General features: G+C 53.8%; 1 protein-coding gene across 6 annotated transcripts; it reads right to left on the reverse strand.

The window, feature by feature from the left end:
- Nucleotides 1-3,458: 3,458 nt before the first annotated feature.
- Nucleotides 3,459-6,972, reverse strand: MISP3 (MISP family member 3). 6 transcript variants are annotated; one of them, XR_004058681.1, is made up of 3 exons: nucleotides 5,863-6,972; nucleotides 5,260-5,400; nucleotides 3,459-3,779 (listed from the first exon to the last, which is right to left on the reverse strand). XR_004058681.1 is itself a non-coding variant. In XM_030935406.1 (3 exons), the coding sequence occupies exons 1-3, from the start codon at nucleotides 6,428-6,430 to the stop codon at nucleotides 3,768-3,770; spliced, it is 654 nt and encodes a 217-aa protein (XP_030791266.1). In that variant the 5' UTR covers nucleotides 6,431-6,971; the 3' UTR covers nucleotides 3,459-3,767. The 6 variants fall into 6 exon arrangements, 3 of the variants coding, with proteins under 3 accessions (XP_030791266.1, XP_030791264.1, XP_030791265.1); XM_030935406.1 differs by having other exon boundaries at nucleotides 5,260-5,333; nucleotides 5,863-6,971; XM_030935404.1 differs by lacking the exon at nucleotides 3,459-3,779 and adding an exon at nucleotides 4,111-4,833 and having other exon boundaries at nucleotides 5,260-5,333.
- Nucleotides 6,973-12,380: the final 5,408 nt, after the last annotated feature.

Genomic DNA, 12,380 nt, shown 5'->3' on the forward strand with positions numbered 1-12,380 from the left:
GGTTCCCCTTCCCCGTAGCATTTTCATAGAGGAGACACCCAGAGCCCTGCCTTTTTTTTTTTTTTTTTTTTTTTTGAGACGGAGTCTCGTTCTGTCGCTCAGGCTGGAGTACAGTGGCCTAATCTGGGCTCACTGCAAGCTTCGCCTCCCGGGTCCCGGGTTCACGCCATTCTGTTGCCTCAGCCTCCCCAGCAGCTCGGACTACAGGCGCACGCCGCCACGCCCGGCTAATTTTTTTTTTTTTTTTTTTTTTTTTTTTTTTTGTATTTTTAGTAGAGACGGGGTTTCACCGTGTTAACCAGGATGGTCTCGATCTTCTGACCTCGTGATCCGCCCGCCTCGGCCTCCCAAAGTGTTGGGATTACAGGCCTGAGCCACGGTGCCCGGCCACTATTGCTCTTCCATGTGTATTTCTGGTGACAATTTCTGACTGCATCAAGGATGTTTTTAGTCCACAGCTGTGGTCTGAATGACATCAAGGAAATCCTGATGCTCCCTGATACCGCTTTGAGGGAGGCCCTGTGAGTTTTCCTGTAGCTCTAAGATTTTTTGTGGGGAGGTAAGCGTCTTGCTCTGTCACCCAGGCTGGAGTGCAGTGGCGCGATCCTGGAACCTCTAACTCCTGGGTTCAAGTGATCCTCCCACTTCAGCCTCCTAAGCAGCTGGGAGTACAGGCAGCATCGATGCCCCTATTTTATTATTATTATTGTAGAGAAGGGGGCTCGCTATGTTGACCAGGCTGGTCTTGAACTCCTGGCTTCAAGCTATCCTCCCACCTAGGCCTCTCAAAGTGCTGGGATTACAGGCGTGAGCCACCATGCCCGGCCTTTAAGATTCTTTAGACTCGTGGGGTCCAATGGAAATAATCAAGTGAGCTGCAAATGCACATCACGTATGTAATTTCAAATTTTCTAGTAACCACATAAAAAAAATTAAGAGGTTAGATTCATTTTCATGATATTTTAACCTGTTATACCCAAAATATTATTTCAATGTATAATCCACGTAAAAAAATTGAGGTATTTTCCTTTTTTGTACTGTCTTAGAAATCTTGGCGTGACATGGTGGCTCATGCCTATAATCCCAGCACTTTGGGAGGCCGAGACAGGCGGGTCACTTGAGGTTACAAGTTCAAGACCAGCCTGGCCAACACGGCAAAACCCAGTTTCTATTAAAAATACAAAAAAAAAACGGTGAGTGTGGTGGCGGGTGCCTGTGATCCCAGCTACTCAAGAGGCTGAGCCAGGAGACTCGCCTAAATCTGGTAGGTGGAGGTTGCAGTGAGCCGAGATCGCACCACTGCACTCCAGCCTGGGCGACAGAGCAAGACTCTGTCTCAAAAAAAAAAAAAAAAAAAGGCCGGGCGTAGTGGCTCATACTTGTAATCCCAGCACTTTGGGAGGCCGAGGCAGGCAGATCATGAGGTCAGGAGTTTGAGACCACCCTGGCCAACACGGCGAAACCCCATCTCTACTAAAAATACAAAAATTAGCCGGGCATGGTGGCGGGTGCTGGTAATCCCAGCTACTCTGGAGGCTGAGGCAGGAGAACTGCTTGAGCCCAGGAGGTGGAAGTTGCAGTGAGCCGAGATCATGCCATTGTACTCCAGCCTGGGCAACAACAGTGAGATTCTGTGTCAAAAAAAAAAAAAAAAATCAGAAGAAAGAAAATCTAGTATTTCACATTTCCAACATATTTCAATTCAGACTAGCCACAAGCAGCTCTAGACGATCTCCTTTAAGTCAAATCCACTGTCTGCTTAAGACAGGGTTTCGGGTGGGTGGTGACAGTACAGTACTGGAAGGGGAAGGAAACAAGCTTTGTTTCCTGGGTCCTGTTGCTCAGCAGCTTTCTACACCCTTGATTCTCAGACTTCCTAGTGTGCATCAGAATCACATGGAGAGTCTGATCATCATCCTAAGTCTGGGATGAGACCCAAGAAAGTGCTTTTTTATTCTCTCTTTTTTTGATAGAGACTTTGTCTTGCTATATTGCCCAGGCTGGTCTTGAACTCCCAGACTCAAGCAATTACCCCACCTCAGCCTCCCAAAGTGCTGGGATTACAGGTGTGAGCCACCACGGCCGGTTGACATCATTTTCTTAAATGCCCCTCCACTAAATCCCTTGAGGCCGCCCCACATGCTTCCCTATAATCACAGCACTTTGAGAGGCCAGGGTGGGTGGATCACCTGAGATCAGGAGTTCGAGACCAGCCTGGCCAACATGGTGAAAACCCATCTCCGCTAAAAATACAAAAATTAGGCCGGGCGCAGTGCACCCGGGCCCCGTCCACTCATGACATACTTAGTTCTTGGCTCCTCTGCTGGAAATTAAGACCAGCCTCTAGGTGTTTCCAATTCCCACCTTCTCAGGCTCTCTCCTGCCTTTCTCTACATAGCTCCCACAGTCACAGTGAAGTATGCTGAGGATGGGGTCACTGGGCTGATGATAGGGTCGGCTGATGAGCCCTTCATGGGCTGAGCTGCTCTTGGATGCAGCCCTGTATCAGCATGACTTCTCTGTATTTTATGCATACGGATTTCACTAGACATTTGATGCCCCTGTATAAGAGACAGAGCCAAGAGTTTTGTGTTTTTTTTTTTTTTTTTTTTTTTTAAGACAGAGTTTAACTGTGTCACCCAGGCTAGAGTGCAGTGAAATGATCTCAAGATCCAAGAGTTTAAATAGCAATTCTAAAATGTTCCTGGGGTGGGTGTGGTGGATCACACCTGTAGTCCCAGCTACTCAGGAGGCTGAGGCAGGAGGATCCCTTGAGCCCAGGAGATCAAGGTTACAGTGAGCTATGATCATGCCACTGCACTGCAGCCTGTGTGACAGAGCAAGACCCTGTCTCCAAAATTGAAAACATTTTTTAAATTTAAACTTCCTGGGTCTCCCCTTTTCTGGTCTTAGTGAATTTTTTTTTCCTTTAATTACAGATCTCACTCTCACCCAGGCTGGAGTGCAGTGGTTCAATCATAGCTCACTGTAGCCTCAACCTCCCAGGCTCAGGCGATCTCCTGCTAAACTTCCAGAGTAGCTGGGACCACAGGCACATGCCACCACACCTGGTTAATTTTTTGTAGAGATGGGGTGGGGGGGCAGTGTCTCGCTATGTTGCCTAAGCTGGTCTTGAACTCCTGGGATCAAGCAATCCTCCTGCCTTGGCCTCCCAGAGTGCTGGAATTACAGGCATGAGCCACCGCATCTGGTCCTCAGTGCACTTTTTTTTTTTTTTTTGAGATGGAGTCTTGTTCTGTTGCCCAGGCTAGAGTGCAGTGGCGCAATCTCGGCTCACTGCAAGCTCCGCCTTCCGGGTTCAAGCAATTCTCCTGCCTCAGCCTCCTGGGTAGCTGGGACTACAGGCGCCCACCACCATCCCTGGCTTTTTTTTTTTTTTTTTTTTTTTTTTTTTTTTTTTTGTATTTTTAGTAGAGAGGGTGTTTCACCATATTAGCCAGGATGGTCTCGATCTCCTGACCTCGTGATCCACCTGCCTGGGCCTCCCAAAGTGCTGGGATTACAGGAGTGAGCCACCTCGCCTGGCCCTCAGTGCACTTCTAAGACACTGTAAAACTAGTCCCAGAATGTTAACTCCGCAGATACAGTTTTAGAGACAATTTAGGGTGTTCACGCACCCTCTTGAACCCACATCCAGGGGAGAGAAATTAACCAGAGCTTGCAAATTGACAGCCACAGGCCCTATTGCAAACAGGTGTTGCTTGCCACCTTCCTTCCTCTCCTCCCGCACAACTTCCAGGGTTTTTTTAGCGCCCGGCCTAGGGAAAAAAAAAAAAAAAAAGTTTTTCCTAGTCACAATCATAAAAATGCAGATTTCTCTTTTAAAAGCTAGGTTTCAGTTGCCTTTTTTATTTTTTTGAGGCAGAATCTCACTGTGTCACCCAGGCTGGAGTGCAGTGGCCCATTCTTGGCTCACTGCAACCTCTGCCTCCCGGGTTCAAGTGATTCTCATGCCTCAGCCTCCTGAGTAGCTGGATTACAGACATGCACCACCACACCCGGCTAATATTTTGTATTTTTAGTAGAGACGGGGTTTCACCGTGTTGGCCAGGCTCGTCTCGAATTCCTGGCCTCAAATGATCCACCCACCTCAGCCTCCCAAAGTGCTGGTATTACAGGCGTGAGCCACCTCGCCCAGCCACAGATACTTCTGGAAAGCAGAAACTCTTGACCCAACACCGCGAATGAGCACGCCTCATAGTGAGGACCTTGAGGTCAAGAAGAACGGTGATCATTAGGAACCAATGATGTTGAGAAGCCTGAACCCTCACCAACTGTTTTTTTTAGTAGCTATTGTTTACGTTCCCAGGGTAGGAACAGCCTCTTATCACCTCTGTCTAGCCAGTGCCCAGCGCAGGGCACACCGTTAGCACCAATAAATGTTGAAGAGGAAGCCCGGAAACAAGAGGGTGTGAACCCGGTCCACGCGCCACATTTTGCGCTCGAGCCGCCAGGGGGCGGTAGGACCTGGGCCAGGCCGTGTCTGGTCGTGTGGGGGAGGCGGGCAGCCCCAGAACAGGGCGGTAAGGGCGCATTCCCGCATTCCGGCCCGCACCTCTTGGGGTTTTCTCGGGCCTCCCTCGGCCCGCCGTGCTCCCGCCCCACCTCAGACGAAGAGGACCCAGAAAAAAATAGGCTGCAGTGCCCTGAAAGAAGAGGCTTTATTGGGGGTGGGGGGAGTGGGGCAGCCGAGGCGGTAACTCCGGCCCTCTTAACAGTCAAGGGAGAGAGTAGTTCAGTTTGCTTGGCAGAGGAGGGCTGGGCAGTTTCACTGGCGGAGTTGTGGGTGGTGGTCAGTTTCCCAATGGGGGACTGTAAGTTTTATAGAGGGGGCTGGTCAATTTCACAAAGTCAAGTCGATTTCATCTTCCCCAATGCAGAGGGCCGACCCTTCTCCAGGCCTTTTACTAGACGCACCCCGCCCTGTTCCTCTGACAGGCACGTTACTTCCGGCCGGGGGTCCCAGCCTGCTCAAACCTCAAAGTTTGCGCTCCTCCTGGGGACAGAGGGCCAGAAGGAAGACCGGCCTCAGGGACCTGCGCACCGCACCCAGGCTCAGGGTGGCGATTTGTGCCCCAAGACCACTGTCTTCTCTTCACCCCGGGGATGCGTCCCAGACTGAGTTCTGACCAGAGTGGCCCTCCAGGGGGGATGCACCTTTCCCCACCCAGCGTCCTGGCACAGGAGGGGTGGGGGGAGCGACAAGGGCTAGAGGCACACGGGTAAGGGAGCTCCCACCTGCTCCAGGCCGTTCTCCGAGGCCTTTCTGCGGGGGGGCCAGATCACCGCCAACTTTCCGTCGCCCCTGCTCGCTGCGGGGGAAGAAGCTCTCAGCTCACCAGCGGGCGGCAGCCAGGATGAAAGAGGCCGGCCGCACCCCTTAAACACACACAGGCGTTCACCATCTGCCCTCCCCCCATGGAAGCCTCCATTCAACTCCAGGCACCCAGGAACCCGAGGCAGGAGGGAGGTGAACCCAGAATGGAGAAGCAGGAGCCCGAAAATTCAGAGGGAGGACCCAGGAGTGCCAGAATCCAGTCAGGGTTCCCTGGAACCCGACAAAAAGGAAGACATCTGGAATGCCCCCACCCCCGCGCAGTCTGGGTGGTGTGGATCAGAGAGTCCATCACTCCCGGTGGAGGGGTGGATCACAGCGAGTAATGGAGCTCCAGAAGGGGTAGGCAAGACACAAAGTTGAGAGGGGGTCCCAGGAGTTTGAGAGCTTGGAGAGCGAGACCCCGAGAGAATCGGAGGGACAAAGGAGAGGCCACTGAGGTTGGGCAGTCAGTGGGGACGGCTGGAAGCCTGGCGGTCCCCGGCGTTGGTACGCCCGCGGCTTACCGGTGAGGCTCGGCGTAGGCTCCTTGAACTCCGCGGTGCCATAGACGCTGCGCCGCTGGCGCTGCAGCTCCTGCTCGCGCTCGCGCACCGCGCGCACCTCCCGATCCAGCAGTGACGGAGTGAAAGGCGGCGGGGAGCTGCCCAGCACCGGGCACCCGCCCTGCACGGCAGAGCGTGGCCGTCCCCCGGGTTCTGGCAGCCTCTGCGGGCCCGCGCCGCCCCCTGCCCCCGCCGAGGAGCCGCTCCCCGCTGCGGCCTCGAAGAAGCGCTTGAGTTCGCCCAGCGGCTGCGGCGGCGACCGGGCGCGCGGCTCGGGGGCCGCGGGGCGCGCCAGCGCCGCCTGCCGGTGGGCCTCCCGCTCGATGTCCCGCTGCATCTGCGCGCCCGCCCGCGCCCGCTCCAGGGCGCGCGGGAGCGCGGGGCCAGGACCCGGCAGGTTGAGCACCGGCCGCACGCGCAGCTCGACGAGTTCGCGGCCCGCGCGGCCCGGGCTCAGGCCCCGGCTCCGGCGCAGGCTCTCCTCGCGTTCGCAGCTGCGGCGGATTTCGCGCTCGATGGGCGTCTCCATGAACAGCTCCTCCGGGAGACGCTGGGGAGCCTTGGGGCACGGCGGAAAACGCAGGTGGGGGGCTTCCGAGCCTGACCTGGAGGAGGAGGTCTCAGGGCCTGGAGGGGGACGCTGTCCCTGGACCTCCACCCTTTGCGCTTCGGACGGCCCAGGGCCGTCTCTGCCTGGCTCAGGACTCTCAAAACCCGCAGCTGTGGACAGCCCGGGGCGCTCTGCGTTCTGCTCGACTGATGGCTCGAGGACTTGGCTCTCTTGCTCGAGGATCTCCACGTCCTTTGCGGAGGGCTTGGGGACCTCGGTGTTCAGCTCCGCAGCAGCTCTGGGGCTTCGTCGTCTGGCCCTGGGGGCTTGTGGCCCCCCTCTTCAGACGACCCCAGGGTTTCGTTCTCCGGCCCGTGAGGGCCTTGGTGTCCAGGGTTTGAAGCAGCTCGGAAGCCTCAGTTCCCAACCGGGGTTTTGATGCCCAGAGCGAGGACAGAGGGCCCTGTGAGGCACCTGTGGCGGCAGTGGCCGCCCGTGGGTTCCAAGGCGTCGCCCGCACCGGCCGCTTCTCTGACCCGCCTCTGGCCTCAGGGAACGGCCCCCGGGGGCAGGGCCGGGCACCGCCCCCGGCACCTGCCAGGAGGACTCCGGCCCCGCCCTGGCCCCGCCCTCGGGACAGGGGCGCCTCGGTGGGGCACTCAGTTTCATCAGCTAGCGCGCCCAGTCACCTCAGGGCACAGGACTTCTTGGAAGAGGGCTTCCCTAGACCCGGCCCTGCTCTCTGGGGGGCCGCTGTGGGTGCTGTGTTCTACTGAGCACACCCTGGCACTTTTTCAGAGCCATGTCCCCGTCATCGTCCAGGAGACTGGGCCCAGCAGCGCGTCGGACTGGGGTTCTGAACCACTAGCCCATTGGTGAGGTGTCCCCCGAAGCCGTCTTTTCGGGACCCGGGCAGCCCCGCCCAGTCGGTGCCAGACAGCGGGCAGCGAGCCTCAGACCCCTGGGCCCTCCCTCCGATCCAGCCTTGCAGCGCACAGCACCGGCCCGAGGGGGCGCCAGGAGCCGCCTTACTGCGCACTGGGGTCTCCCTACCAGTGCTTGGGCTCAGCGAGGTTCCCAGCCGCGCGCCACTGCCCCCAGCCAAGCCGAGGAGCGGCTTCCCCTCTCCTCCCGGAAAAATCCGGGAGGTGTCCGCGGCCAAGGGCACTCCCGGATTGAGGGAGGAGGAAGAGACGGACACAGCGCGCCCCAGGCGCAGCTTAGCGGTTGCGGTTAAAAGGCGGTCACCTTGGGCCCGGGCGCCCGGGGAGGCCCAGACAGGAAACAGGAGGCGTCCAGGGTTGGGGGAGAGAGCAGCTGGGGCTGGATCATGCGGTTCAAGGGCAGGATCGATGCCCTTGCGCGGGCCACCCTCCCCTGAGGACATTTTCCACTTTCCCCCTAATGGAAGCAGACTCTTCCCAGAACCTGCCCCCAACGCCACCATTCTGGGGTGACTAGGAGGAAAAATACATTACCGGCCGGGCACGGAGGCTCATGCCCGTGATTACAGCACTTTAGAAGGCCGAGGCGGGAGGATCACCTGAGGTCAGGAGTTCGAAAACAGCCTGGCCAGCATGGCCAAACCCCATCTCTACTAAAAATACAAAAAAAATTAGCCAGGCGTGGTGGCGGGCACCTGTAATCCCAGCTACTCGGGAAGCTGAGATGAGAGAATCACTTGAACCTGGGAGGTGGAGGTTACAGTGAGCCAAAATCGCGCCACTGCACTCCAGCCTGGACAATAAGAGCAAAACTCTGTCTCAAATAAATGAATAAATAAATAAATATAAAAATAAAAGCGGTATACTTCTGGGGAAAAGTTGTCTCTATAGGGCCTTCCCCACTGTATCACCTCCTGGTCCTTCCTCCAGCCAGGCTAACTGGGCTGGGTTCTTGGCTCCCATTCCCGGGAACTTTTTTTTTTTTTTTTTTTTTTTGAGACGGAGTCTCACTCTGTTGCCCAGGCTGGAGTGCAGTGGCGTGATCTTAGCTCACTGCAACCTCCACCTCCCGAGTTCAAGCGATTCTCCTGTCTCAGCCTCCAGAGTAGCTGGGACTACAGGTGTGTGCCACCACGCCCAGCTAATTTTTTTGTATTTTTAGTAGAGACGAGGTTTCACCATGTTGGCCAGGCTGGTCTCGAACTCCTGACCTCATGATCCATCCGCCTCGGCCTCCCAAGGTACTGGGATTACAGGTATGAGCCACCGCGCCCGGTTCCCGGGAGCTTTTTCTGACAAGGGCACCTACGATGTCCATTTGGCAGATTAAATCACTGACTTCATCCCCTGTCCTCCTCTTCATTAGCTCCTTGGTCTTTGGGCACGCCACCCCCTCCTGATTTCCTCCTACTTCGCAAGCACCCCTTCTCAGACTTCTGTTTCATCTTCCTTCCCCTCTGGCTTCATTGGGATCACCTGATGAAAGAGAGGAGCGTGAAGCCAAGGTGTTTATCCCAGCCAGGCACGGTGGCTCACACCTGTAATTTTAACACTTTGGGAGGCCGAGGCAGGAGGATTGCTTGAAACTAGCCTGGGTAATATAGGCAGACCTTGTCTCTACGAAAAAAAAAAAAGAAAGAAAGAAAAGAAAAGGAGAGAGGGAGGGAGGGAGGGAGAGAGAGAGGGAGGGAGGGAGGGAGGGAGAGAGAGAGAGAGAGAGAGAGAGAGAGAGAGAGAGAGAAAAGAAAGAAAGAGAAAGAAAAAGAAAGAAAGAAAGAAAGAAAGAAAGAAAGAAAGAAAGAAAGAAAGAAAGAAAGAAAGAAAGAAAGAAAGAAAGAAAAGAAAAGAAAAAGAAACCATACTTTTTTTTTTTTTTTTGAGACGGAGTCTCGCTCTGTCACCCAGGCTGGAGTGCAGTGGCCGGATCTCAGCTCACTGCAAGCTCCGCCTCCCGGGTTTACGCCATTCTCCTGCCTCAGCCTCCCAAGTAGCTGGGATTACAGGCGCCCGCCACCTCGCCCGGCTAATTTTTTTTTTTATTTTTTAGTAGAGACGGGGTTTCACCGGGTTAGCCAGGATGGTCTCAATCTCCTGACCTCGTGATCCGCCCGTCTCGGCCTCCCAAAGTGCTGGGATTACAGGCTTGAGCCACCGCGCCTGGCCGAAACCATACTTTTTAAAAATTAGCTGGGTATGCTGGTTTTTGTCTGTAGTCCCAGGTACTTGGGAGGCTGAGGTGGGAGGATCATTTGAGCCTAGGAGTTTGAGGCCGCAGTGAGCTATAATAATGCCAACACACTCCAGCCTGGGTGATAGAGCAAGACCCTGTCTCTAAATAAATACATAAATAAATACATAAATAAATAAAATAACATTTAAAAAAGATGTTTAGCTGGGCACGGTGGTTCACACCTGTAATCCCAACACTTTGGGAGGCTGAGGCGGGCAGATGGCTTGAGCCCCAGGAGTTCAAGACCAGCTTGGGCAATGTAGTGAGACCCCATCTCTACAAAAAAGATGCAAAAATTAGCAGCATGTTGGTGGTGTGTGCATACAGTCCCAGCTACTCAGGAGGCTGAGGTGGGAGGATCACCTGAGCCCAGGGAGGTCAAGGCTGCAGTGAGCTGTGATCACACCACTGCACTCTAGCCTGAGCAACAGAGTAAGACTCTGTCTCAAAAAAAAAAAAAAAAGGCCGGGTGCGGTGGCTGAAGCCTGTAATCCCAGCACTTTGGGAGGCTGAGATGGGCGGATCATGAGGTCAGGAGATCGAGACCATCCCGGCTAACACGGTGAAACCCCGTCTCTACTAAAAAATACAAAAAACTAGCCAGGCGAGGTGACGGGCGCCTGTAGTCCCAGCTACTCGGGAGGCTGAGGCAGGAGAATGGCCTAAACCCAGGAGGCGGAGCTTGCAGTGAGCTGAGATCCAGCCACTGCACTCCAGCTTGGGCGACAGAGCAAGACTCCCTCTCTCCCAAAAAAAAAAAAAAAAAAAAAGTTGGCCAGGGATGGTGGTTCATGCCTGTAAATCCCAGCGCTTTGAGAGGCTGAGGCAAGTGGATCACCTGAGGTCAGGAGTCCAAGACCAGCCTGGCCAACATGGCGAAAACCCATTTCTACTAAAAATACTAAAAATTAGCCAGGCATGGTGGCGGGCGCCTACTATAGGCCCCACCTACTTGGGAGCTACTTGGAGACTGAGGCAGGAGAATTGCTTGAACCTGGGAGATGGAGGTTGTAGTGAGCCGAGATCGCACCATTGCACTCCAGCCTGGGCAACAGAGTGAGACTCTGTCTCAAAAAAAAAAAAAAGTTTGCCCCATGTCCCCTCCCTCCAAGCCCCATTGGTCCCTCTGCTATAGGCACCAGCTCTACATAGCTCTCTCCAGGGCAAAGAGGTATCACAGCTCCCAGGTGTTGCTAACCCAGGGTGTTGGTACTGTGCCTTGATGGTTTCCCCTCCACCTGTATAAACTGGGTCTTTATTAAGTTCTCATCAATCACTGCGTTCAAGCACACAATCTTTTTTTTTTTTTTTTTTTGAAGAGTCTCCCTCTGTTGCCCCTGGAGTTCAATGGCACGATCTCGGCTCACTGCAACCTCTGCCTCCCGGGTTCGGGCAATTATCTGCCTCAGCCTCCCAAGTAGCTGGGATTATAGGCACCCACCATCACACCCAGCTAATTTTTTGTATTTTTAGTAGAGACAGGGTTTCACCATCTTGGCCAGGCTGGTCTTGAACTCCTAACCTCGTGATTACTCGCCTCGGCCTCCCAAAGTGCTGGGATTACAGGTGTGAGCCACCACGCCCAGCCTCAAGTGCACAATCTTTCCTGCCAGGATTCAGGCTCTGACAAATTTCAATCTCATGTTTTAAACATCTAGGCTGAGCTGTGCACAGTGGCTCATGCCTGTAATCCCAGCACTTTGGAAGGCTGAGGTGGTGGATCACTTGAGGTCAGGAGTTCGAGACCATCCTGGCCAACATGGGGGAGCCCCGTCTCTACTAAAAATACAAAAAAAAATTTGCTGGGTGTGATGGTGTGGGCCTGCTGCTCGGGAAGCTGAGGCAGGAGAATCCCTTGAACCTACGAGGTGGAGGTTGCAGTGAGCCAAGATCGTGCCACTGCACTACAGACTGGGTGACAGAGTGAGACTCAGTCTCAAAAAAAAAAAAAAAAAAAAAAAAATCTATGCTGGTTTTGATGGCTCACGCCCGTAATCCCAGTGCTTTGGGACGCTGTGGCAGGAGGATCACTTGAGGCCAGGAGTTTGAGACCAATCTGGGCAACATGGTGAGACTCCACCTCTAGTATATACATATATATATATGTATATATAATATATATATAATATATATATAATCTTTATGCTGATGTCTTCCAAATTTATATCTCTAACTCTGACTGCTCCCCTAGGCTTTAGACTCCTATCTAGCAGTCTCCAGTCTAATAGACATTTCAGACTGAACACTTCCGAAACCACATTCTTGGCTCTTCCAACCTTACTCCTCCTCACCGTGTGTGTCAGTTTCACCCATTCAGTTATTCATGCCAAAAAATACCCCAGGAGTCAGCCTTAATTCCTTTCCTTTAGCCACCCTCCAATTTATCAGCAAACTTCTTGACTCAGCCTCCAAACAGATTTTGGATTCATTCACTTCTCTCCATCCTTGTTCCAGCCACCTCCTCCCTCTCTAAGGTTTCCATGAAGCCACGCACAGAGGCTTGCTCTAATCCTAGCTACCCTGGAGGCTGAGGCAGGAGGATCGCTTGAGCCTAGGAGTTCAAGAACAGCCTGGATGACATAGTGAGACACCATCTCTAAAACAATAATAATAATAAAAATAAAACAAAGGCTTCCACCAAATTTAGAATAAAAATATGAATTCTCTACCTTGCCCCAGCAGGCCTTGCCCACTTCTCAGGTCACATCTTCTCACACTGTCCCCTTGTGTCACTTCATTTCAGCTTCGTACTTCC

The sequence above is a fragment of the Rhinopithecus roxellana genome, chromosome 8 (genome assembly GCF_007565055.1).
Source record: "Rhinopithecus roxellana isolate Shanxi Qingling chromosome 8, ASM756505v1, whole genome shotgun sequence".
Classification (NCBI taxonomy): Eukaryota; Metazoa; Chordata; class Mammalia; order Primates; family Cercopithecidae; genus Rhinopithecus; species Rhinopithecus roxellana.